General features: G+C 41.4%; 1 protein-coding gene across 16 annotated transcripts in view; it reads left to right on the top strand.

Annotated features, from left to right (window-relative positions):
- TRPM6 (transient receptor potential cation channel subfamily M member 6) overlaps nt 1-27,991 on the top strand; it is a 183,377-nt gene that overhangs the window by 64,748 nt on the left and 90,638 nt on the right. For 6 of the 16 annotated variants that reach the window (XM_045373104.3, XM_005581940.5, XM_005581941.5 and 3 more), the window contains 8 exons: nt 1,321-1,498; nt 3,388-3,601; nt 9,661-9,785; nt 15,832-16,003; nt 22,605-22,773; nt 24,010-24,133; nt 27,445-27,517; nt 27,640-27,740. In XM_045373104.3, the coding sequence (XP_045229039.2) occupies nt 1,321-1,498; nt 3,388-3,601; nt 9,661-9,785; nt 15,832-16,003; nt 22,605-22,773; nt 24,010-24,133; nt 27,445-27,517; nt 27,640-27,740 (1,156 nt within the window). Of the gene's footprint in view, nt 1-1,320; nt 1,499-3,387; nt 3,602-9,660; nt 9,786-15,831; nt 16,004-22,604; nt 22,774-24,009; nt 24,134-27,444; nt 27,518-27,639; nt 27,741-27,991 lie in introns of those variants that run through there. The other 10 variants (XM_074017663.1, XM_074017666.1, XM_074017664.1 and 7 more) reach the window with 2 other exon arrangements.

Genomic DNA, 27,991 nt, shown 5'->3' with positions numbered 1-27,991 from the left:
CATATTTCTGCTCATTGACCACACACCTGGTCACCCAAGAGCTCTTACGGAAATATTACAAGGAGATGAAGGTTGTTTTCATACCTGCTAACACAACACCCATTCTGCAGCCTATGGATCAAGAAATAATTTTGAATTTCAACTCTTATTATTTAAGAAATATATTTTGTATGGCTTTAGCTGCTATAGATAGTGATTCCTCTGATGGTTCCAGACAAAGTAAATTGAAAACCTTCTGGAAAGGATTCACCATTCTAGATGCCATTAAGAACATTCATGATTCATGGGAGGAGGTCAAAATGCAACATTAATGAGAGTTTTGGAGAAGTTGATCCCAACTTTCATGGATGACTTTGAGAGATTCAAGACTTTAGTGGAGGAAGTCACTATAGAAGGTGCTGGAAATAGCAAGACATCTAGGATCAAAACTGGAGCTTGAAGGGTGTGACTGAATCTCATTAAAAAACTTGATTAGATGAGGAGTTGCTTCTTATGGATGAACAAAGAAAATGATTCATTGAAATGGAATCTACTGGTGAAGATTGACTGTTGTAGAAATGACAGCAAAGGATTTAGAATATGACATAAACCTAATTGATACAACAGTGGCAGAGTTTGAGAGGATTGACTCCAGTTTTGAAATAAGTTCTACTGTGGGTAAAATGCTATCAAACAACATCACATGCTACAGAGAAATCTTTTGTGAAAGAAAGAGTCAATCAATGTGGCAAACTTCATTGTTGTCTTATTTTAAGACATAGTGCCCCAGCCACCTTAACCTTCAGCAACCACCATTCTGATCAGTTAGCAACCACCAACATTGAGACAAGATCCTTCACCAGCACATAGATTACAACTCACTGAAGGCTCAGATGGTTGGTAGCATTTTTTAGCAATAAATTATTTTAATTAAGGTATGTACGTTGTTTTTTAGACATAATGCTATTGAACACTTAATAGACTACAGTATAGTGTCAGCATAACTTCTATATGCACTGGGAAACCAAACTATTTGACCAGTTTTATTGCCATATTTACTTTATTGCAGTGGACTGGAACCAAACTTTCAATATCTCCAAGGTATTTTCCTGCGTTTAAAAAAAATATTCCCCAAATTATCCTAATGTGCCGCCAAGGGAGAGACCCACTAATAGTGTTTCTAAACTTAGAAGACAGTCCTATGTTAGAAATCTAATATAAACCTTAATGTGAAGTTTTAAGAAAAACCATATGGCATCTATACATTACTTTAGAAAAAGATAGAAACATTGCATCTATTTTCTATTTTGAAGTTGAGTTTTTTTTGGTCTTGAATTTAAGGTGTTACTGTGGCCGACTGATTGGAGACCATGCTGGGATAGATTATTCCTGGACCATCTCAGCTGCCAAGGGTAAAGAAAGTGAACAATGGTCTGTTGAAAAGCACACAATGAAAAGTCCAACAGATACTTTTGGCACGATTAATTTCCAAGATGGAGAGCACACCTCCCATGCCAAGGTTTGCTAATAACCCAAATTTTTTTGCTGGTTTCTTTTTTTTGAGACGAAGTTTTGCTTTTGTCGCCCAGGCTGGAGTGCAATGGCAGGATCTCGGCTCACTGCAACCTCTGCCTCAAGCGATTCTCCTGCCTCAGCCTCCCGAGCAGCTGGGACTACAGGGACCCACCACCACAACCGGCTAATTTTGTAATTTTGGTAGAGATGGGGTTTCTGCCTGTTTGAAGTATTTCTGCCTTCACATTTTTCAATAACTGCACCATTCCTGATGTTCAGAAATTTTAATATTTTAATTTTGGAATAAAGGAATTATGTATCAAGAAGTTCACGCTGGGCACGTTGACTCATGCCTGTAATCCCAGAACTCTGGGAGGCCAAGGCAGGTGGATCACCTGACGTCAGGAGTTTGAGACCAGCCTGGCCAACATGGCGAAAACCTGTCTCTACTAAAAAATACAAAATTTCGCTGGGTGTGGTGGCACGGGCCTGTAATCCCAGCTACTCAGGAGGCTGAGGCTGGAGAATCACTTGAACCTGGGAGGCGGAGGTTGCAGTGAGCTAAGATTGCACCACTGCACTCCAGCCTGTGTGACAGAGTGAGACTTCGTCTCAAAAATAAAAAAAAAAAAAAAAGAAGTTCAAAGATGAATCGGAAATTGTTTTAAATTACTGTCACGTTCTGGAGGATCATGTGTTAATTCCTATTTGCATGTGTGGAGATCTTTGCCTGTGGTTGTTTTTGTTTCATAATTCATGGTTTCTTATTATCCTTACTTCTTCCTATAAATCTGACTTACTCTTGCTGTTGGTTCACATAAGTTCGAGGGAGACAAATTCATCTCAGTGTCATTTGAATGATCTGCATTTGCGGGAAGAAGGAAGCCAGCCATGCAATATAATCTTAGGTAAAATAAAAAATGATTCTAGGGCTACCTGCTGGCTTTGATTTCCCTCATCTTTTCTTTTGCTTACATTGACTATTAAAGAGATGACTATTTTGTGAAAAGTATTTCGGAACGAGAGTGTTTTCAGAGGAATAATGGTTAAAAGGTAAAATTTACAGTTTTAAGGGAATGATCAGAAGGTAAAATTTACAATAAATTAAATGTCCATGCTCTTGAATTTTAATTTAAATAATGCAAATATGTGAAATGGTTAAGTAAATGGAAAGCCATAGCATTTATGAAAAATCCCATTTCACCTATTTGTTATAGCTTCTGATGAAAAGGTTTGCTGACACAGTGATTTTGGCCAGTTGTTTGAAGTATTTCTTTCTTTCTTTCTTTCTTTTTTTTTTTTTTTTGAAACAGAGTCCTGCTCTGTCACTTATGCTGGAGTGCAGTGGCGTGGAGTGAGTGATCTCAGCTCACTGCAACCTCCGCCTCCTGGGCTCAAGCAATTCTCCTGCCTCTGTCTGCCAGGTAGCTGGGATTACAGGCATGTGCCACCATGCCTGGCTAATTTTTTGTATTTTTAGTAGAAACGGGGTTTCACCATGTTGGCCAGGCTGATCTTGAACTCCTGACCTCAGGTGATCCACCCGCCTCGGCCTCCCAAAGTGCCGGAATTACAAGCATGAGCCACTGCACCCTGCCTGTTTGAAGTATTTCTGCCTCACCCCAGGTTCTCTGGAGAGCATTGGAGGGCCAGCCTTGAAAACCAGAGGAAGCTTTCCTACAGTGACCTGTAATTCCCAGAAGGAACTTAATGGGAGTGTGGGATCTTTTAAAAGTAAATATTTCCATTACATGAAGATGAACTTTAAAGAGATCCCACATACTTCCTTTTAGATTTTGGCCATTTCAGTTGCCCTGCTGGGTGCTCATTGTTTCTGTGCCTGGCATATCTTTTTTACAATGTTCTGTTCACCTACATGTGCTTTTCTTGCAGTATATTAGAACTTCTTATGATACAAAATTGGATCATCTGTTACATTTAATGTTGAAAGAGTGGAAAATGGAACTGCCCAAGCTGGTGATCTCAGTCCATGGGGGCATCCAGAACTTTACTATGCCCTCTAAATTTAAAGAGATTTTCAACCAAGGTTTGGTTAAAGCTGCAGAGACAACAGGAGCGTGGATAATAACTGAAGGCATCAATACAGGTAAAGCTCCCTCCCTCCCTTTCTCCCACCCTCCCTCCCTCCCTCTCTTCCACCCTCCCTTCCTCCTTCCCTCTTTCCCTTCTTTCTTTCTTTCTTTTCTTTCTTTCTTCTTTCTTTCTTTCTTTCTTTCTTTCTTTCTTTCTTTCTTTCTTTCTTTCTTTCTTTCTTTCTTTTTTTTCGTTCTTAGTTTCTTTCTTTCTTTCCTTTCTCTTTCTTTCTCTTTTTCTTTCTCTCTCTCTCTTTCTTTCTTTTTCTTTCTCTCTCCCCTTCCTTCCTCCCTTCCTTCCTTCCTTCCTTCCTTCCTTCCTTTTTTCTTTCTTTCTTCCTTCCTTCCTTCCTTTCTTTCTTCTCTCTTTTTTCTCCTAACTGTGAATCAGGTAGTGTGCCACATAATCTCTGCTCTGTAGTGCTCCTAGGATACGTGGGGCTGTGAGGAAGAAAGATCCTAGTGACTAGGAAATAAACCCAGAAGAATCGTAGATTTTTCCTGGAATGTGTTTTTGCCATTGTCAGAATATACTATTTTAATGTAACTTCAGATAAACCTCTGGAAAAGAAAATAGTCTTTCCTGAGCTCCCAACTACAGTAAGGCTAGAAGGGACATGAATCCATGCAAGTGCATAGTGTGTGTAGGCCTGGACTTTCGCTAAACTCTTGTAATCATTGTCAGTTTCTCAGACTTGGGAAATCAGTGATGTGGGTAAAACTTGCATTGTGTGTTTTGGGAATGAGTAAATACTTTTTCTTTTTAACTACATGATTGCCAAAACACTCACCGTCTCAATCACTGACTCTTTTACACTCTTTGAAATCTGAAATTCAAGAACTTTATATGGTGGGCTCTGACCGTATTTCTTTGATTCAGTGTGTGTGAACTGTCTGCACGGAAGGACAACCTGGGGAGCTTTTAAAGTACTGATGTACAGGCTCTTCCCCAGATGAATTAGAGGCTTTTGTCCAGAGCTACTGAAGTATGTCAGCCAGGATTGAGAACTAGTGATTCCATAAACTCTTGTCTCTTACCAATTTGTTACTAACCTGTAGTTTTCTTTCTTTTTGTTTTTGAAACGAAGTCTCACTCTTGTCACCCAGGCTGGAGTGCAATGATGCAATCTTGGCTCACTGTAACCTCCACCTCCCGGGTTCAAGTGATTCTCCTGCCTCAGCCTCCCAAAGTGCTGGGATTACAGGCGCCTGTCACCATGCCCGGCTAATTTTTGTATTTGTAGTAGAGAAGCCATATTGGCCAGGCTGGCCTCGAACTCCTAACCTCAGGCGATTTGCCCACCTTGGCCTCCCAAACTGCTGGGGTTATAGGCGTGAGCCACCGTGTCCGGCCTAACCTGTGATTTTCTATCTTCCCTTTACTTTTTTCTCTTTTGGTTTGGCATGGCCTGCCCAGTGTCTCCTATCAAATTTTGCCCATGTTTTAAGATCTACACAAGATGCCAACACACCCATGAAACAGCCTCCTGAATATCTCCACTAGAGCTACTCACTTTTGTCTTTTAATTTCTACAGCATTTACTGCCTGTAGCACTTGTAGAATGTTGATATTTTGCCTTACAGGCTAGGATGAGTCAGTGTGTTAGCTCTCCTTCTGGTTGTGTACTAGAGGCCAGGGCCTGAACATCTATCTGCCTAAGTATTTAGCACCTTGTACTGACGTAACAAAGTTTCTTTTGGCTGAAAAGGAATGAAGGAAGTGAATGACTGAAAAAACAAAGCAAAATAAAACCAAGGGATTTGGCCCATCACAAATAGGTAACGCATAGTTTATTGTACCTGTTTTGTAGAGATTGTTTCACATTCTTGGAAGAAACTGAAGTTGGCAGAATTCTAAGTCCATTGTATAGTTCTTATTTGATTTCCAGTAAAAAAGTGGGTGGGTAGGGAAGTTTCACATTGTTCATTAAAAAGACAGGCTTGGGCAAGGCTTTTTCTTTGAATAACTAACTGTATGTCATGCTTCATTTTACTTAATGCCTTAAAAAGATCATTGAGTTTATGTCCAGCTAACCTAAAGGAACACAAATAGAGTAGTGTGAAGATGATTGGAATACTTCATATAAACAAAAGAAATGGGAAATGAGAAATACTTGGATCTCCGCTAAACAATAGTCAGGCCAGATGCAGTGGTTCATTCCCAGCCTTTTGGGAAACTGAGAGCTAGTGAATTACCTGGACTTGGGAGTTCGAGACCAGCCTGGGCAACATGGCAAAACCCCATCTCTAAAAAATTAAGAAATTAGCTGGATGTGGTGGTGTGCACCTGTAGACCCAGCTACTGGGGAGGCTGAGGTCGGAGGCTTACTTGAGCCTGGGAGGTCAAGGCTGCAGTGAGTTATGATCATGTCACTGCACCCAGCCTGGGTGGCAAAGCAAGACCCTGTCTTAAAAAAAAAAAAAAAAAGAAAAAAGGGCCGGGCATGGTGACTCACACCTGTAATCCTGGCACTTTGGGAGGCTGAGGCGGGCGGATCACAAGGTCAGGAGATTGAGACCATCTTAGCTAACAAGGTGAAACCCCGTTTCTACTAAAAATACCAAAAATTAGCTGGGCGTGGTGGCGGCCGCCTGTAGTCCCAGCTACTCAGGAGGCTGAGGCAGGAGAATGGCGTGAACCCGGGAGGCGGAGCTTGCAGTGAGCCGAGATTGAGCCACTGCACTGCAACCTGGGTGACAGAGCGAGACTCTGCCTCAAAAAAAAAAAGAAAAGAAAACAACAACATAAAACAATCAGTCTGACCTGATTCAACCACAGCTCCTCTGTGGCTTGGCTGCTTAAGGATTAGTCCCTGGACCAGCAGCATCACCATCAACTGAGAGCTTGCTGAAAGTGCCTATTTCAGGCCCCACCCCAGACCTGCAGAATTAGAACCTACATTTTAACAACATCCCCAGAGGATTCCCGTGCACGTTTAAATTTGAACTCTGCTTATGAGCTTCTGTCTATTCTTGACAGGCTTCTCAACCATAGTTGAACATAATTTGGCATGAATCTTTGATATTTACTTAAATTGAATGCCACAAGCCTTAAGAATCTACTATGTGAAAAGCATTTGGATAGGTGTTAGGAATGAAAGAGGAGTAACATGGACCCCGGATTTAGTGATGGGTTGGGCTGTGACAGACAAAAAGCAACTAGTGAGAAATTGATGCTGACTGGGTTATAGTTGAGATTCAAAGGAAGTGTTTTGAGAATGCAAGGAAGAGGGAGATGAATTCTAGTTTCAACTGAGGGCACCTTGGAAGTCTTGGGAAGGATATAGCACTTGGCATTGGTCTTGTGGGAAAGGTAGGAAGTGGCATTAGTAAGAAGTGGCAGCTCAGGGTTAGGCACACAGCTAGAGATGAAGGCATGTGTAGAAAGAAGTGATAAAGCTCCTGGCTGGAGTGTGTGCCATGTGGCAGGGGACAGGGACTGCACAGGAGACTGGAGCCAGATTGGGTGCCATTCTGAAGTCTTATTCTCTACGTAGCAAGGAGCCCTGAAAGGAATTTGAACAGCAGGATGAATGGGGGATAACATGGTCAGATTGGGTTTTATGAAGAGTCTCAACCAACGACATGTATTAGGATCACATGTAAGGTGCTTAAAACAATAACAACAATGTTGGCACACCATGCCAAACCATGGAATTGGAATCTCTACTGGGGTGGATGGCTCCACGCTTGATATTGATGTGTGCCTGTGATCCAGATCCCAGATTCTAGAGATGGCTCTGGGAGAGGTTCAAAAAACTGAGTTGGAAGGGAAGATGCCAGGAAAGAGGAAGTGGTTTAGCTGCTAAGCATCAGATCCATGCCATATGCAGGTTACTTTTCCTTCTGTGCTAATGACACATATAGGGTCAGTACCACACATAGGAAGAATAACTCTTACAATGCAGTATAGTTATTTAAAGGTCCGATCAAGCCAATCTCAAAGGCTACTTACTGTATGATTCCAACTACAGTATGTGACATTCTGGAAAAGGCAAATCTATGGAGACAGTAGAAAGATTAGCAGTTGCCAGAAGCTGAGAGGAGAGAGGGATGAGTAGGCAGAGCACAGAATATTTTCAGGGCAGTGATACTAACATGGTGGATATACATCATTGTATCTTTGTCAAAACTCATAGAATGTACAGCAGCAAGAGTGAACCCTAATGTAAACTGTGGACTATGGAGAATAGTCATATTCTATTAGTCATGACCCTATAATGTAGGGTCATCAATTGTAACAGATGTACTAGTCTCATGGGGGGATGCTGATAGTTGGAGAGGCTGTGTTTGTGTGGGAGCAGGATGTGGCATGGGAACTCTCTATACTTTTCATTCAATTTTGCTGTGAACCCAAAACTACTCTAAAAAATAAAGTCTATTCTTAAAAAGGGTCAGATTGCCTAAATTGGAATCCAATCTCTACAAAATCTAAGCTCTAAATAAATTGTCCAAAGCTCTGCAACCTTGGACAATTTATTTAAACTCTCATTGCCACAATTTTTGCCTATAAAGTAGATTTTAAAAGTTCCTACTTAAAGTGTGAATACATACAAAGGTAACCAACACTTACTGAAATGTTACTGTGTGTCAGTAAGTGTTGGTTACTGTACTAATTACTAGTATTAATTCCAGAAGGGAAAACATTAACATATTACTCCTCAATGTATTAGCTTTGAAATATTTGTGTATATAAAACTATTAAATTAGTTTGCCTTAATGAGCAAGGGATATATCTGCAGGATGTTTTGCTGGAACATTGGGTAAGATTAGGGATTAAAAAACACCATTCTTAATAGGAGAATATCTTTGCAATCTACCCATATGACAAAGGGCTAATATCCAAAATCTACAAAGAACTCAAACAAATTTATAAGAAAAAATCAAACAACCCCATCAAAAAGTGGGCAAAGGATATGAACAGACACTTTTCAAAAGAAGACATTTATGCAGCCAACAGACACATGAAAAAAAGCTCATCATCACTGGCCATCAGAGAACTGCAAATCAAAACTACAATGAGATACCATCTCACACCAGTTAGAATGGTGATTATTAAAAAAGTCAGGAAACAACAGGTGCTGGAGAGGATGTGGAGAAATAGGAACGCTTTTACGCTGTTGGTGGGACTGTAAACTAGTTCAATCATTGTGGAAGACAGTGTGGCAATTCCTCAAGGATCTAGAACTAGAAATACCATTTGACCCAGCAATTCCATTACTGGGTATATACCCAAAGGATTTTAAATCTTGCTGTTATAAAGACACATGCACACGTGTGTTTATTGTGTCACTATTCACAATAGCAAAGACATGGAACCAACCAAAATGTCCATCAATAATAGACTGGATTAAGAAAATGTGGCACATATACAGCATGGAATACTATGCAGCCATAAAAAGGGGTGAGTTCATGTCCTTTGTAGGGACATGGAGGAAGCTGGAAACCATCATTCTGAGCAAACTATCACAAGAACAGAAAACCAAACACCGCATGTTCTCACTCATAGGTGGGAATTGAACAATGAGATCACTTGGACACAGGGCAGGGAACATCACACACTGGGGCATGTCAGGGGATGGGGTACTGGGGGAGGGATAGCATTAGGAGAAATACCTAATGTAAAGGATGAGCTAAAGGGTGCAGCAAACCAACATGGCACATGTATACATATGTAACAAACCTGCTCGTTGTGCACAGGTATCCCAGAGCTTAAAGTATAATAATAATAATAATAAACCATTCATAATGTTAGGGCTGGGCTTGCTGAGGAAGGACAGTGCACAGCATTTTGCTTAGGCAAGAGTAGGGTTGGATCTGAAGTTGTAGGCGGAAATTGCCCAAAGTGCTCAGAGGAACATTGTCAGGTAGAGAGAGGTAATGATAAGAGGAATAGGTGTCCAGAAAGAATAGAGGAAGCCGAAGTATCAGAAACTGATTCCACTGTGCCAACAACTCTCCCTAAGAATAGCCCTTCACATATGCTTGCCTATTTATTTGTCTCTTTCTGGCAGTCTCTTTGTTTTACACGATTTGTGACTTAAAGTTTGACTTCTAAACTGGTTGTTCATAGGAGTGTCCAAGCATGTTGGGGATGCCTTGAAATCCCATTCCTCTCATTCCTTGAGAAAAATCTGGACAGTTGGAATCCCTCCTTGGGGTATCATTGAGAACCAGAGAGACCTTATTGGAAAAGATGTAAGTAGACAATCCTTTCATAACAAAAGCAAATGAACACGTGTGCAAATTGCCAACTTAACACTGTACCTGGATGTCTAATGAATGAACATCACAGATGTAATATATTCACAACCAACTCCTGACTTTCTGCTGCTTCCCTCACCCTGTCTTAGAAGATGACAGTCCCACCCTTGCAGTTGCTCAAGCCAAAGCCGTGGACTAATCCTAGAATGATCTTTTTCTCAAACTCAAACTTGATCCATCAGTTCCACCTTAAAAATATATCTAAAATCTGATTTCTTCTTCTCACTACCTTTGCTGTTACTGAGTGAATCCGAGCCACCATTATCTGTCTCCTGAATGATTGCAATAGCCATCTTTACTCTTACCTTTGTCTCCTAACAGCATAGTCTCAACATAGTAGCCAGAATGATTCTTTTAAAATATACAAATCAGATCATGCTATTCCTCTGTGCAAAACCCTTCAAGGACTTCTGTCTCACTTAAGGTCGTAGTCAAGGTTCTTGAAGTGGTTTGCCCATAGTGAAACAAGGGACATTCTTAATTTGGCCCTCCTAGTTCTTATCTGTTATCTTGTATTACTCTGCTTCCTTCCTTCTTGTGTATTGATTCTTTGATCCTGTGTATTCTTTTAAAGGGAATGGTCTTGTCTCAGTCTCTTTGTAAGACTAAAACAATTTTTCGGTAAAATATCAGATATAAGAAAATGTTCTAAAGAAGAAAGATGACTACTGTTAATATTTCTGTGAGGATCATTTCAGAATTTTTTCTATGTATGTGTGTGTATGTACAGTAAAAAAAAAAGTGTATATTTAAAAATAGTAACAACAGAACTGACTGCTATAAATCTGCTTTTTTTTTTAGCTTACCTATTTGCCATAGTTATTTCTCCATGTTGGTTAATACAGACATGCTTATGGGTTTTTTAACTTTTTTTTTTTTTTTTTTTTTCCTGAGAGGGAGTCTGGCTCTGTTGCCCAGGCTGGAGTGCAGCGGCGCAGTCTCGGCTCACTGCAACCTCCACCTCCTGGATTCAAGCAATTCTCTTGCCTCAGCCTCCTGAGTAGCTGGGATCACAGGCGCCCACCACCAGGCCTGGCTAATTTTTGTATTTTTAGTAGAGACGGGATTTCATCATGTTGGCCAGCCTGGTCTCGAACTCCTGACCTTGGATGATCTCCTGCCTCGGCCTCCCAAAGTGTTGGGATTACAGATGTGAACCACCGTACCCAGCCTGTTTTAACTTTTATTTTGGAAAACTTCAAATGTATTAGGCAGTAGAGAAATTAGAAAAGTGAACTCTTTCCTATGTATGTATCTCCAGCTTCAACAGTTACCAGCTCATAGCCAGTTTTGTTTCCCCTCTTCCCTTATCCATTCAGCCGATGCACTTGTTATGTTGAAGCAAATTTGAGACATCCAATAATTTCATCTATAAATATTTCAGTAGTTATTTCTAAAATATATGAACAATGAAAAATATATAATCACAATGAAGTTATTATATCTAAAAAATTGGCAGGAATATCTTAGTATCACTCACTATCCAGTCTAGTCAAAATTTTTATTGCTTCATAATGTTTTTTTCAAAAACATGATTTCTTAAGTCTTCATTATTTAAGGATGTGATTTCATTATCCAAAAAAGTTTCATACATTGTGATGGGTTGATATGTCTCATGACTTACTTTTTATTTTTGTCACTTTTAATCTATGGATTTTACCTCCATCTCATTTTTTTATGTGTGTATAATTTATTTATTGAGGAAACTGGTCATTTGTTCTGAAGAGTTTCCTACAGCTTGGATTTTCCAGATTTTATCTTTTGTAGCAGGGTTTAGCATGTTTCTTTGCTTCTTTTCTGTAAATTGGTAGTTTGATTGAGAGGTATGATCAGGTTCAGGTTTTCTGTGTAAGTTTATGCTATAGGAGGATGTATGTCTTTCCCTTGTAATATATGGTGGTCTTTCTTTTTATAACGTTAGCAGTCATTGCATAGATTCATTATTTCAACAGAGTTCCAACATGCTGACATTTAATGATAATGTCCTTCTTTGTTTATTAGCTTACCTGCTGTATGTACTTAACACTCTAATACTTAAATACTCCATATAGATAAATGTTTTCTCACCAATCACCTTGTGGTACAGTTGAATAGGAAGGGCTGAATAAATGCTTGACTCTTTTTATTTGCCAGTTTTCAAAATAATGAAAGGTGAATGATGAGTTTTCTTAACTCATAAATTTAAACGTATTTGTCATATTTCAATCCATTAATACAGTTATTATTCTTAATAATGTTCAAATTGTCCCATTTTGGCCAGGGGAGTGTTTCCAAGTTGTCTCCTCAGTCCTTTCACACAATTCTATTATCTATCATGACTTCCCTGCTTTTTAGTATGGAAAAAATATTCCAGGCTCGTTTTTTGTTCCCTAGAGAAAAGGCTGCTTGCTTTTAGTGGGACATGGTATTTTCCCCCTGCCTCGCCCGAGATGGAGTCTTGCTCTATTGCCCAGGCTGGAGTGCGGTGGCACGATTTCGGCTCACTGCAACCTCTACCTCCCAGGTTCAAGCAATTCTCCTGCCTCAGCCTCGCAGGTAGCTGGGATTATAGGCACTTGCCACCATGCCCAGCTAATTTTTGTAATTTTGGTAAAGATGGGGTTTCACCATGTTGGCCAGGCTGGTCTTGAATTCATGACCTCGTGATCCACTCACCTCAGCTTCCCAAAGTGTTGGGATTACAGGCGCCGGCCACTGTGACTGGCCAGTGGGACCCAGTATTAGCAGAGCACGTCTGGAGGCCGAGGAAACATTTTGATGTTTCATGTCGACTAGTATCATACTGTACTGTATTGAATCAACGATTCCTCTATTATTATCCATTTAGGTCATGTTCTGTTTTTCACTTTTGAGGATAATAATAATAATATTGTGATAAGATATGTAGATCTTTGATACTAGCTTGCTTGTTTCCCTAGAAGTAATTCTCAAAGTGGAATGCTCGGACCAGTCTGTATAACCATTTAAAATGTGACACATTGCCTTCTGGAAAGGTGGTGAAAATTCACATTCTTGCCGGGCGTGGTGGCTCATGCCTATAATCCCAACACTCTGGGAGGCCGAGGCTGAGGCTGGCAGATTGCTTGAGCCCAGGAGTTTGAGACTTGCCTGAGGAACATGGTGAAACCCTGTCTCTACAAAAAAAAAAAAAATGCAAAAATTAGTTGGGCGTGGTGGTATGCGCCTATAGTCTCAGCTACTGGGGGGGCTGAGGTGGAAGGATCGCTTGAACCTGGGAAGTTGAAACTGCAGTGAGCCGTGATCGCACCACTGCACTCCAGCCTGGGCAACAGAATGAGACGCTGTCTCAAACAAACAAACAACAACAATAACAGCAACAACAACAACAAAAAAAATAGCCAGCATGGCAGTGTGTGCCTGTGATCTTAGCTACTCAGGAGGCTGAGGTGGGAGGATTGCTTGAGCCTGGGAGGCAGAGGTTGCAGTGAGCCCGGATTGGCACTACTGCACTCCAGCCTGGGCGACAGAATTAGAACCTGCCTAAAAACAACAACAACAACAACAAAACCAAAAAACAAAAACCACCAAAAAAAAAAAAAAAAAAAAAACCCAAAAAAACCCCAAAACAAAACAATTCATATTCTTGTCAACAGGGTATGTGGATGCCCACTGAGTTCTGAGTATTCTGTTTTCTTCAAGCAATACCATTCGGTTAAGGTATACAATAATACCTAATTTTTCTTATTTACATTTCCATGATTGCTGGTGAGGTTCAACATCTCTTCACATGGTTTTTGTACATTTTCAAGCAGGGATTTTAGACTTCTTAACCTTCAATTTTTTTTTAAGACAAAATCTGCTCTGTTACCAAGACTAGAGTACAATGGCGTGATCATAGCTCACTGCAGCCTTGAACTCTTGGGCTCAAGTGATCCTCCCGTCTCAGCCTCCAGAGTAGTTGGTACTACATGCATGAACCACCACACCCAACTAACTCTTAAAAAATTTTTTTTTAGAGATGGGGCCTTGCTATGTTGCTCAGACTGGTCTTGAACCCTTGGCCTCAAGTGATCCTCATGCCTTGGCCTCCCAAAGTGTTGGGATTACAGGCGTGAGCCTCTCTCTGTGCCTAGCCTTGAAAGATCCTATAATTCAGCCTAGTAACAATTTTGTTTGTCAAGTATGCTGCATTTCTCATAGTTTTTATTTTATATTATTTTTAATCTTTTTAAAATAAATACAAAATATGTATTAAATCTCTCAATCATTTTCCTTTTGGTTTCTTGCCTCAGTGTCATGCTTCAAAATTAAAAAGGTAACATTTAAAGTCTAATGTTTATAAAGTTCATAGTGCTTTTTGCATCCATTATTTCTTTGAAGCCTCACAACAACCCTCTGAATAAAAATTATCATTATTATCATCCTTACTTATAGCTGAGGAAAATAAGCCTGAGAAAGAAGGCAAGAATTACTCAGAGTTAAGGTTAGTAAGTAGAAGAGACTTGACTTAAACTTGGGCTTTCTTACTCTAAATACTGTGCTCTTGCCTCTAACAGCAAATACTAAGTAGAGCAGTTTAAGAAAGTGTCCATTAATGTAATAAAGATTTTGATGTTTTATAATGAATGAAATGCTGTTTGGCTGGTTGGCTGTTCTACTGTTTTATTTATGTATTTTTTTGAGATGGAGTCTCACTATGTCGTCCAGGCTGGAGTGCAGTGGCGAGATCTCAGCTCACTGCAAGCTCTGCTTTCCAGGTTCAAGTGATTCTTGTGCTTCAGCCTCCCAAGTAGCTGGGACTACAGGCACATGCCACCATGCCTGGCTAATTTTGGTATTTTTAGTAGAGACAGGGTTTTACCATGTTGGCCAGGCTGGTCTTGAACTCCTAACCTCAATTGATCTGCCAGCCTCGGCCTCCCAAAGTGCTGGTATTACAGGCATGAACCACTGCACCTGGCCGGCTGTTAGTCTTTATTTTGTTTGGAATACTAGAGAAAAGTCAGTGTCAAAATATTATTCTGGAATAAATCTATTAAAAGACAGTAGTTTTGAATAATGGTGTGGTCTATGTACTGGTGCCAGTTCTTGAACTGTTTTTTAATGGGTTGAAACAAGGTAAGCACAGAAATGAAAAAGAAGACCAGGAGTGAAACCCTGTCTCCACTAAAAATACAAAAATTAGCCAGACATGGAGGTGCGCATATGCTACTTGGGAGGCTGTGACAGGAGAATTGCTTGAACCCAGGAGGCAGAGGTTGCAGTAAGCCGAGATCACACCACTGCAATCCAGCCTGGGTGACAGAGCAAGACTCTGCCTCAAAAAAATATAAATAAATAAAAAAGAAGAAAATATTTAGAACCACTGTCAGCAATGTGACCATGCTGTGGTCATTCAAGCACCTGGAAAGCAGGCTAATCTTGCTGAACAGGGTATGTTTCAATATTGTTGAACTTGTGTTGTGACTCTCATGTACCACAAGCTGTCTATTAGTTATTCATAGTAGGATCACCTATTGGTCCATTAAAACATGGGAAATTTAAAAAATTGATACCACAGATAGTTTGAGAAGCACTGCTCTAAATTGCAAGTAATACTTTTTTTTTTTCTTTTTGAGATGGAGCCTCGCTCTGTTGCTCAGGCTGGAGTGCAATGGCGCGATCTCGGCTCACGGCAACTTCCGCCTCCTGGGGTTCAAGCAATTCTCCTGCTTCAGCTCCCCAAGTAGCTGGGACTACAGGCACCTGCCACCATGCCCGGCCAATTTTTGATATATTTAGTAGAGACAGGGTTTCACCGTGTTAGCCAGGATGGTCTCGATCTCCTGACCTTGTGATCTTCCCACCTGGGCCTCCCAAAGTGCCGGGATTACAGGCATGAGCCACCATGCCTGGCCACAAGTAATGCTTTTTGAACTAGATAGGAACTCTGTTAGCACATAAAGATAGGCCTTTGGAGCAGGTGAGCCTTGGGAGGGATCTAGAGCTCTGACCCTCCCTTGTCCTTGCTGTCTCTCAGGTGGTGTGCCTGTACCAGACTCTGGGTAACCCCCTCAGCAAGCTCACAACACTCAACAGCATGCATTCTCACTTCATCCTGTCTGATGATGGGACTGTGGGCAAGTATGGAAATGAAATGAAGCTCAGAAGGAACCTGGAGAAGTACCTCTCTCTGCAGAAAATACACTGCCGTGAGTATCACAGGGGCTCAGTCAACTGGTCTGGTTACAAGTCTGCTGAGGTCTTTCGTGGTCTTCCGTGACCATCAAAGCTCACACCCCTAGTCCCCTCCAGCTAGTCTCCTTAATGCTTTTTAGCCACCCCCCTTCCCCCATGGGTATCTCCCCTCCTCTCCCTCCATCTCTCCAACCCGAATGACTCTTCAAGGATCCACTAAAGTCTTCATCCTTCCATGATCCCCCCAAAAATGTCTTCCTCTCTCTCAGCTGTCACCCACAAGTCTGCACTGTCTGATTGCTGCATTCTTCCGGCTATGGGTTCACTGTGGTCAAGGTGCTCACTTACCGCTTGCACAGAGTAGAGCGGCCCAAGTTGGCCCCTGTCTTAGAGCAGCCAGAGGGATTAAGTAAACATAGTGAACCCACAGCCAGAAGAAAGCAGAACATAAGACAGTGCAGACTTGTAGGTGACAGTTGAGAGAGAGGAAGAAGTGTTTAGGAGATGTTGGAGGGATGAAGACTTTAGTGGATCCTTGAAGAGTCATTTGGGTTGGACAGATGGAGGGAGAGAGGAGGGGAGATAGCCATGTGGGAAGGGGGATGGCTGAAGAGCATGAAAGAGACTAGCTTGAGGGTACTAGGGGTGTGAGCTTTGATGGTCAGGGAAGATGACGTTTCATGTGTGGGTGGGGTGGCCTAGGCAGGGAAGAGGTTAAGACCTGACAAGATTTTTAGAAATAGGGACCTTGGGGCGGGGTGCAGTGGCTCACGCCTGTAATCCCAGCGCTTTGGGAGGTTGAGGCGGGCGGATCACCTGAGGTCAGGAGTCGAGACCAGCCTGGCTAACATGGTGAAACCCCGTCTCTGCTGAAAATACAAAAATTAGCCAGGTGTGGTGGTGCATGCCTGCAATCCCAGCTACTCAGGAGGCTGAGGCAGGAGAATCGCTTGAACCTGAGAGGCAGAGGTTACAGTGAGCTGATCACACCACTGCTCTCCAGCCTGGGTGACAGAGACTCTGTCTTAAAAAAAAAAAAAAAAGAAATAGGACCTTGGAAAGTGTCACATTTGTGTCATGCTCACAGTGGTGCTTCAAGAGGGACATTTTGGTAGTTTTATCTCGAAGAGGGAGAGGAGAAGGGAGTGCCAGAATCAGCATGCACCAGTGGGCAGGGAAGCGTAAATTCTTTACGGAGAGCAGGAGGGCTGAGTGCTGCCTGGAAAATTGGAGACTTTTGGTTCAAGGCACCAGAAAGGGAACCCCTGCCTCTTGTGCCGAATTAAATCTTCCACAAAATACTTCTTTGGGACAAAGTGCCAGGGAGCGGGAATGCCTTTAGGAGGCTCAAGTCCTCTTCAGCCTTTGAGCATTGGCTGAAAAAATGAAAGACTGGAAGTCCGTTTCGTTTTTGGCCTTGATCCCTGGAGGCAGCAGAATGTAGTGAAATCAGACAGATTGAAGCTCTGTCATTTTGTGCCTGTGACCTTGGCCAATGGCATTAACATCTGTCAAACTATGTTCTTCTTATAAAATGGAAAGAACTATCTACTTCTAATGTTTGTTGTGACAATTGAGAAGATGTGTATTAGGGATGTCTAGAATTGTGTTGGGTGCATGGTGTGTCTTTAATAAACGTCTATTTCTTTCCTTTCTCCTTCCTTTGGTACAGTGATCATCTCCTGGTTGTGGGGTAGAAGGAGAGGAGGGACTCTGGGATTTGTGGTCATTCGCTTAACTCTTAGTGTGAATAAGGGTTCTGAGGCTTATGCAGTCAGGAGAAGGGGAGAGAGGATCAGGTATGTGGTTTTCTGCGGGGAAGGGATGGCTGGGAGAAGGGAGACCAGCAGAGCAGAGGGAAGGAAGAGAGGTCAGAGAAGGGCCTTGAAGAAGAATCCATATAGAGAAGGATCCACTGGGGGCCTGAAATATTGCCGGAAATGTCCTGTTGCCTCTGCTGACCTTTGCCCACCACCTACATTGTGGGGTTCTGTGCAGTGCTATAATGTATGCCCCATGAGAGGTGTAAGAGTCTTTGTCTTTCTTATTCCCTGCTGATTGCCCATTTTAGTGTGAATGCAACAACCCTGAGTGTGCTTATAGTAGCGGATGACATTTCCACTTTCAAAGACCTTGAAACTTAGGATTTATCTGGAGGCTTTGCTGACTGTGGAGTCAATTCCAGTGAACTAGTAACATTTATTATTCTAAGGAGAACCCATATAAAAACAGCAAAAACAAGAAGCCACCTATACACACACACATACATATATATATACACACACACACACATATATACACACACACACACACACACACACACACAAGGAAGAAAGAGAAGACATGCCCTTGAGAAACTCAAAATTCTTTTTTTTTTTTTTTTTTTTTTTTTGAGACGGAGTCTCGCTCTGTCGCCCAGGCTGGAGTGCAGTGGCTGGATCTCAGCTCACTGCAAGCTCCGCCTCCCGGGTTCGCGCCATTCTCCTGCCTCAGCCTCCCGAGTAGCTGGGACTACAGGCGCCCGCCACCACGCCCGGCTAGTTTTTTGTATGTTTTAGTAGAGACGGGGTTTCACCATGTTAGCCAGGATGGTCTCGATCTCCTGACCTTGTGATCCACCCGTCTCGGCCTCCCAAAGTGCTGGGATTACAGGCTTGAGCCACCGCGCCCAGCCGAGAAACTCAAAATTCTTATGTATCAAGCTGATCTTCATACCTAACATGCTTATGAGGGAGGTTGGCTACCATATTTGTATTTGTTGTTGATATGATCAAAAAGGGTTTTATTTTTGATGGCATGAAAATAGTTAAATATGTGGTTGATTTATTTGACTTTTTTGTTTTTTCTGGAGACTGAGTCTCGCTCTGCCACCCAGGCTGGAGTGTAGTGGCGTGATCTCAGTTCTCTGCAACCTCTGCCTCCCTGATTCAAGCAATTCTTCTGCCCCAGCCTCCTGAGTAGCTGGGATTACAGGCGCCCGCCACCATGCCTGGCTAATTTTTTTATGTTTTTAGTAGTGACAGGATTTCACCATGTTGGCCAGGCTGATCTCGAACTCCTGACCTCAAGTGATCCGCCTACCTTGGCCTCCCAAAGTGCTGGAATTACAGGTGTGAGCCACCGTGCCCAACCTGTGGTTGATTTATTTTATTGCTTTTCAGCCAGTCTTCTTGGCATCCCTGGCAAACCCTTGTTGTTGGCAGAGAATACTTTAAAAAGAAAAAAAAAAAGACTCACATTATAAAGTTGCTGGCTTTCAGCCATTTGAAATATGGCCAATGTCAGCTTCTGTTTTGTAAGACTCTAAGGATGTAATTTCAAGATAGGAAACATAGGCTCTGATGCCTCTGTATCTTTTCATAATCCAAGTCTCAAGGGAGAAGAGTGCCCTTTCCAGGAATGTCTGTTCTAGGAACTTTTAATTTGGAGTCCAATATTGTATTCCTGCCTCACCCTGGGACCTTACAGTAGAGGCAGCTGTCTAGCGAGATTTCTCAGCAAGAATTTTACATTTTTTTCTTTTTAAACCAATTTTTACTAGTGTATCAGTAAGATTTTTTTTTTTTTCAGAAAAAGCCATAAATATATTTGATTTTGTAGGAATAAGTTATTACTTCAAGAAAAGTGAGCCAGGCATGGTGGCTCACACCTGTAATCCCAGCACTTTGGGAGGCCGAGGCAGATGGATCACCTGAGGTCAGGAGTTTAAGACCAGCCTGGCCAACATGGTAACACCCTGTCTCTACTACAAATACAAAAAAGTAGCCGGTGTAGTGGCACATGCCTGTAATCCCAGATACTCAGGAGGCTGAGGCAGGAGAATCACTAGAACCCAGGAGGCAGAGGTTGCAGTGAGCTAAGATGGTGCCACTGCACTCCAACCTGGGCAACAGAGTGAGATTCCATAAAAAATTAAAAAAAAAAGTGTACCTAACAGAAATTGAATTCTCTTCCTCTTCCACAAAAATGCCCATATTGATTTCTTTTTCTTTTTCGAGTAGTAAAAGTATTTATTATTATTATTATTATTCTTTTATTTATTTTTTTTGAGACAGAATCTCGCTCTGTTGCCCAGGCTGGAGTGCAGTGGCTGGATCTCAGCTCACTGCAAGCTCCGCCTCCCGGGTTCACGCCATTCTCCTACCTCAGCCTCCCGAGTAGCTGGGACTACAGTCGCCCGCCACCTCGCCCGGCTAGTTTTTTGTATATTTTAGTAGAGACGGGGTTTCACCGGGTTAGCCAGGATGGTCTCGATCTCCTGACCTTGTGATCTGCCCGTCTCGGCCTCCCAAAGTGCTGGGATTACAGACTTGAGCCACCGCGCCCGGCCGGTAACAGTATTATATACTTCCACATTCAGGTAACGCAAAGAAAGCATGTAACAGAAGAAAGGGACAGTTTTCCATAATCTCACCATCAAAACTAACCATTCTTAACCTTTTCATATGTATATTTTCACAAATTTTCTACACACACATGCAGACACACACACACAAGTAACATCTTTTAAGCAAAAACTGGGATGATTTCATAATGCTTCTTTTGTAGTTTTTCCTACTAAGCATGGTCATATTTCCATGTCAATGAGTATAATTTAGTACATTTTAATGGCTGAATGACATTTTATTACACAAGATACAAAAAATTCCCTTACAAATGTTTTTATTCCAAAATCAATACAATATTAATCGAAATTTTCTTCTATTACTTTTGTGCCTCATACTATTTTTGCCACTTCATTTGGCTTTTGTAAGACTATCTATTTAGAGAAACCCTATGTCTATTAGTTGGTACATCATAGATATGCTTTTTAGTGATATGGAGAAAATAATGAGGTGGAGGTGTACGGAAAAAGAGTAGAATGTCAAAGCTACTAAATCGATGGAATGAAGTTTTTGGATGGTTGCTAACCGACCCATCCCTAACATTTGAGAGCCTGACACAGGATACACATAGAAGGCCACATACTATATGTCTAGAGATTTAAATGCCTTAAATCTAGCTAACTGTATAAAATATGTCCTAGCCTTTTATCTTGACACATATATCTGGAAGGCCAGACTTGAGTTTGGAAACCTTGGATTTTTGGAAGTACTGAGCAACGTGGTGTTTTTTGGGCATCCTAGTAAGCTAGGGACGGAGCACAGGTTTCTCTTGACCCTTGACCCTGTAGATGCCTCACCATGAGGGCAGGGGTGTGGCCAGAGGAAGGCCAGTGTGGGCCCCTGAAAACATGGGACCCAGAGTAAAGTCCTCTTTTGCTCAGGGGTGAGTGTGGCATTGCTTGCCAAATTTTCTTCTTTTGGAAAATAAAATAAAATATAGTTATTTAAATGTAGTATATCAATATATGTGTGGTGTGGAAACATAAAGCAAATAAGAAATCTATAGAATAAATAGTCAAGGTCCCTTTTCAACATTTTCCTAAACCTTTCCCTCTCTTTTCCATTGTTCATAGCGTGATGTGTATCCTTCCAGAATTTTCTGGTCATTTATATAACATGCTATACATACAGGTATGTGCACATATACATATAAAATATGTGTCTATGTATATTGTTTTAAAAATATACATAGGATAATACTGTGCATATTATTCTGTAAGCTTTTTTGCTTACATCTTTTTTAAAAGAATGACTCTGCAGTTATTCCTTTTTGTTCTTTCTCTCACTTGAATAAAGTAATATATATGTGTGTGTATATATATATATAGAGAGAGAGAGAGAGAGTGCCTTGGGTCACGTAGTCTGCAAGAAGAAAAGGTAATATATAGTCATGATAAAAAATTCAAACAATAAAAAATGGAATAAATGGAAATGCAAAAGTCTTTGAGGGTTGTCATCCTACCTTGTTCATAGAAATAACCACCATTAAAAGTTTATAGAGTCTGGGTGTGGTGGCTCACACCTGTAATTCCAAGACTTTGAAAGTCTGAGGCAGGAAGATCACTTGAGACCAGGAGCTTGAGATCAGCCTGAGCAACATAGGGAGACCCCATTTCTACAAATAACTAAAAAAAAAAAAAAAAAAAAAAAAAAGCTAGGTGTGGTGGTACACACCTGTGGTCCCATCTACTCAGGAGGCTGAGACAGGAGGATTGCCTGAGCCCAGAAAGTCGAGGCTGCAGTGAGTTGTGATTACACCACTGCATTCCAGCCTAGGTGACAGAGTGAGACCTAGTCTTATATTAAATAAATAAATAAGTAATAATTAAAATGTTTATTGAACTGGTTAAGGTTGCTCATTTTTGGAGATGAGTGATGAACACATTGGGATCTATTATATTGTTCTGTTTACTTTTAGATACTTTCAGAGTTTCCCATAATGGAAAGTTACAATTTCTTAAGGAATACCTATTTTTTAAAAAATTATTGAAAACCTTTTTACCTGGTAAAATCTTGAAGATGCTTTCACCATATTTATGCCACATTTTATTTGAAGTCCAAGTTTTCAGCTTGGTCTTGATCTAAGCAAACCAGGGTTAAATGAGAGAGGCGCCAGTGCGAGGAATGAACATAGGTGGTAATTGAGAGACTTGTGTCTGGAAGTCAAAATGGTCGACTGGCTGAGATAGGGATTCTCTAACAGTGTGGTATTGTTTGTGGTCTGGAATAGGCTCAAGACAAGGCGTGCCCGTGGTGGGGCTGGTGGTGGAAGGCGGTCCCAACGTCATCCTGTCAGTGTGGGAGACTGTCAAGGACAAGGACCCGGTGGTGGTGTGTGAGGGCACAGGCAGGGCAGCTGACCTCCTGGCCTTCACACACAAACACCTGGCAGATGAAGGGTGAGTTGTTGGTTCTTCCTTTTTGAAACTATAGGGGCTATTTATTCCTCCATTTTAGTTCTTTTGGCTGTGCATTTATGTGGGCCAGATATTCTTGGATTATAGAAGTTGAGACTGGATTTTATTTCTCAGTGACTTGTTTGTTGTTCAACATCAAAATGCCCTTCAGCGATGCCAGTTGTTATTTTCTTAGCTGAAGAATGGCCTGCCTTTAAAGGGAAGCTTGAGTCTTGCTTGAACTTTGGGAAAAGGTGTTTGCAGGGGGAGTGAGGGAGGTGTGGCTCTAGCAATTGGCCATTACAGCCGTAAGGACCTTTCTGTAAGGGAGGTGGCCAGTGTTGGGCCCAGAGCACCTTCAAATTCATTTACCCTTGATGGAAATAGCAGAAATTGGGGAGGTCTATATCCTCACATTTTCATAGCATATGTCGTGCTTATTTCAGGCTTTAATTCTTTCACCTTTTCAAATAAGAAGATAATTTTTTCTCTTGCCCTCCCTCTATCCAGTGTGATTCTTTCAATTTCAAAAGCATGATATTTATACTGTATAAATAAGTACGGTGCCTAAGAACTAAAATGTTGACTCCCCTAATTTATTTAGTAAACAGTTATCTGCTGCTTATGCTGTCACAGCTCTCTGGAGTGCCTTTGCTTATGATTGCTCTTCCTGTTCATCCCTCCTGCCTCCACTTCCGCCTCTACCATCTCCCTCTGCTTTCACTCCTCTCCCTTTTCTAAAATCACCCTGGATGTGTGGTTATTAAACCTTTTAGGGTTTCAGATCCTTTAGAGAATATAATACCTATAATTTCTGGAGATTCCCAGGCCACTGGAAATCTACCAGCTTCAGAACTCCACTTCAGGGTATATTCTTTTCAGGATGTGGCAGATCAACCCATTATCACTTTCTTTCTTTATTTTATAAATGTGAAAATAGAGGCAGGGTCTTGCTATGTTGCCCAGGCTGGCCTCGAACTCCTGGCCTCAGGTGATCTTCCACCTGGGCTTCCCAAAGTGCTGGGATTACAGGTGTGAGCCACCATGCCCGGCTCCATTCTCACTTTCAAATTCAGCCTTCTTCTTGAGCTCCTGCTTCCGTTTGCTCCCCCTCATTTGCTCTCCTGGCAGAACTGTCACCTTTTCAGTCTGGGGAGCTGATGGGGTGTTTTTTTGTACTGATGTTGCCGGCTTATTCCCCTCTCTGGGTTGTGTCAAGACCATTTATTTCTCTTCCAGGATGCTGCGACCTCAGGTGAAAGAGGAGATCATCTGCATGATTCAGAACACTTTCAACTTTAGTCTTAAACAGTCCAAGCACCTTTTCCAAATTCTAATGGAGTGTATGGTTCACAGGGATTATGTGAGTATGAGGAGTTGATGATTCAGCTGACTTAAGAACTGCTAATTTATAAATATTGTAATATTTATTTTCACAATTAGAAAAAATATGATGGACACAGGAAGGGGAACAACACATAGGGGCCTGTCAGGGAAGGAGCAGGGAAGGAGAGAATCAGGATAAATAGCTAATGTATGCAGGTCTTAATACCTAGGTGATGGGTTGATCTGTGCAGCAAACCACCATGGCACACATTTACCTGTGTAACAAACCTGCACATCCTGCACATGTATCCCAGAACTTAAAGTAAAAATTTTAAAAATTAAAATAATTAAAAATAAAAAATATGGATTTTTTTCATTTTGATTTTGGGTATATCTAACTCTACAGAATTTGATTCTTAGTTGAGTAAACTTGGCTTCTTACTGTCATTGCTGTGTGTACTCCCCATGCTTCAAATTCTAGACTCTACTACAGAAAAAGCGCTAAGTATAACAGTGTTCCAGAAAAGTTATCAGATTTAGTGAAAATTACACAGATGTATTTTCAGAGGGTAAAGGAACAGCTCTGTGTCTTCAATGAACACAGCTTCATGGTGCTGAGTTACACGACTGCCTCACAGCATCCTGAGCAAATCCTGCAGGAAATCATTGGGAATGTATAGGACAATGGGAATAGTGAGAATAAACTCTGGGCTAAAAAATGGAGCCCACAAACTATGGGCTATTGCCATAATGTAGACTCAGGAAAAGTTTTTAGTGTTTTAGTGTTTTAGGGTACTGTGATAAAAAGATTAATTTATTTGATAAAGACAGGGTCTTGCTCTTTTGCCCAGGCTGGAGTGCAGTGGTGCAGTCATAGCTTACTGCAGCCTTGAATTCCTGGACTCAAGTGATCCTCTTGCCTTGGCCTCCCAAAATGCTGGGATTATAGGGATAAGCCACCACGCCCAGCCTATGAACAAAATGACTTGGATGATATGAATTATCAATTCTTTTTTTTTTATTTTATTTTTTTATTTTTGAGACAGGGCCTCACTCCGTCACCCAGGCTACAGTGCAGTGGCGAGATTTTGGCTTGCTGCAACCTCCACCTCCCAGGCTCAAGTGATTCTCATGCCTCAGCCTCCTAAGTAGCTGGGTCTACAGGGGCACGCCACCATGCCTGGCTAATTTTTGTATGTTTTGGTAGAGATGGGGTTTCACTGTGTTGGCCAAGCTGGTCTTGAATTCCTGGCCTCAAGCGATCCGCCTGTCTCAGCCTCCCAAAGTGCTGGGATTACAGGCTTAAGCCACTGTGCACAGCCTGGATTATCAATTCATATCAATGACTCAGATGAAATGAAGCTGACAATTACAGTAAATATGCAGATATGTCATGATTCAAGGTGATCTTTCTAGAATCTGAAGGCTGGACCAAATTGTATAAGAATTTTGGTAATATTTAAGTACCTGGCCTCAAGAAAACCAACTGAAATGTTGTGGCTAGAGGAAGCATGACAAAATCTATGTGGAAAACTGTTTGGGGTTTTAGTTGGCTCGATAACAACATTAATAGCAACCATGTTTATAATTAGCAGCGTGCCTCTAAATATATTCTTTTCATTTGAAATAGCCCTGTGAGCAACTTCAATATGGCAGTGGTTGTTTATTTCCATTTTGGAAATGATGAAGCAGAAGACTAGCGAATTTAAGGGATTTGCAGTCATGCAGCTAAGAAATGACAGATCTGCCTGGGTGTGGTGGCTCATGCCTGTAATCCCAGCACTTTGGGAGGCCGAGGCAGGTGGATCACCTGAGATCAGAAGTTCGAGACCAGCCTGGCCAACATGGTGAAACCCTGTCTCTACCAAAAATGCAAAAATTAACTGGGCATGGTGGCGGGTGCCTATAATCCCAGCTACTTGGGAGGCTTAGGCAGGAGAATCGCTTGAACCCAGGAGGCGGAGGTTGCAGTGAGCCCAGATCGCACCATTGCACTCCAGCCTGGGCAACAAGAGTGAAAGAAAAAAAATATATATATATATCTGAAACTTGAGTTTCAGAAGAGTTGAAATCTTCTTAATCTACTATACTTTCTATTTGCCACAATAATCAGTAAGTTAAGAAAAGGACGTGTTAAAGAGATTGCCTTTGTGTTTGCCTCTTCCTGCCATCAAGCAGAATAATTAATAAGCAATGTAATGACCAATGAGGGCAAGAGAAGGCAGCAAAGGGCTTGCAGATGATAGGAATTGGGTTGTACAATTGAGGGTTGATTTTACTCATGCACATAGAGGGCGTGTCAGGTGAAAGGAAACAATGTGTGAAGTTATAGATGCATAGTTTTTTATCTTTATGATACCTTAGAGATTATTCAGCAGGTTCCTCTCATTTTATGGATAAGGAGCCTGAGATTCAGTCGCCTCACGATATTTACCTAGGACTAGCTTGTTAGTGGCATACTTGGAACCAGGTCTTGCCAGTCTTGGCTTTTTCATTAAAACAGCTACTTCTACTGTATGAAATGTATTTTAATTTAAAAAGACTGAGATATAGTCATTAATATCAGGTGACTCCTCCCCACTTTTTTTTGAAGCAACAAAAGCAGAGATTTATTGAAAGTGAAAGCAGGCTCCACAGGGTGGGAATGGGTGAGCAGGCGCCTTAAGCGCCTGCAGGTGACCCTTTGGAACCTAAGTAAAGAACTTACTTGTTTTTAAAGGAGTCAAAGACTGTCTGTGTTGCCCAGGGTACTTGCTCATTGGGTCCACTGTAATTACCTTAATTATTTTATGAGAGACCCTTGAGGATTCATTTCTCATAAAAAAACAAGTCTGGCTGGGCGTGGTGACTCACGTGTAATCCCAGCACTTTGGGAGGCTGAGACCGGAGGATCGCCTGAGCCCAGGAATTCAAGACCAGCCTGGGCAATATAGTGAGAACTTGTCTCTACAAAAAATTAAGAAAAGAGAAGAAAAAAGCAAAAGTCTTAGTTTCCAAGGCTAGGTGAATGGAGGATTTCATCTGTTATCTCTTTGAAAGGAGACATGATTTTATTTACATTGGAAATTAACATTGAGGTTCTTTTTGTTGTAGCATGTACATAGTGTAATAACATTCCTTCATAAATGTTTCCTCTGTACATGTGGAATTTTTAATATTTTTCCCCCAAGTGCCCATAATTCTTTGTTACTCTGTTTAAAAGTTTTCTATCCTATAAGTAAAAAAAGGTTTTAAAGAAGAATGTTATCCTCAATTCACTAGCTCCAGTCTGAATTCTGCGGGTACTCTTTGAAAGCATTTATTTGGTAGTTCCCCAAATGTATAGCTCTCTGTCTTTCACTGTTGTAGATTACCATATTTGACGCTGACTCTGAAGAGCAGCAAGACCTTGACTTAGCAATCCTAACAGCTTTGCTGAAGGGTGAGTATCTGGATGGGGTTGCAATTGTTCCTCACTTACGCTTCTCATGTTCCACAGTACTCTGTGCTACTTGCGTAGATATCTTCAAAAGAATATATGATTGTTCCTTTCTTTTACCCTAGGCACAAGTTTATCAGCGTCAGAGCAATTAAATCTGGCAATGGCTTGGGACAGGGTGGACATTGCCAAGAAACATATCCTGATTTATGAACAACACTGGAAGGTATAGTGAAAATGAAGTTATTTGGAAAAAATATTTTGTGTGATGGTCTGTTAGGAAGAGGCAAAAGAGAAAATGAGAGGAGATATTGATTGGTTTGGTAGAAGTGTGGGGTAGCATCTCTGTAGCTGGGATAGCTAAGACACTTCTCCCATCGACTTTGCCTTCCTGAAAACTTTCTTCTCTTTTTTTTTCCCTGGCTCTGCAATCTAACTGAAGCTGAAAAGGGAAGTTGAGGGAAAGACAGAATGGAA

The sequence above is a fragment of the Macaca fascicularis genome, chromosome 15 (assembly GCF_037993035.2).
Source record: "Macaca fascicularis isolate 582-1 chromosome 15, T2T-MFA8v1.1".
Taxonomy (NCBI): Eukaryota; Metazoa; Chordata; class Mammalia; order Primates; family Cercopithecidae; genus Macaca; species Macaca fascicularis.
Note: the sequence above shows the minus strand (reverse complement) of the source record. Positions and strands in the feature narration are given on the sequence as shown.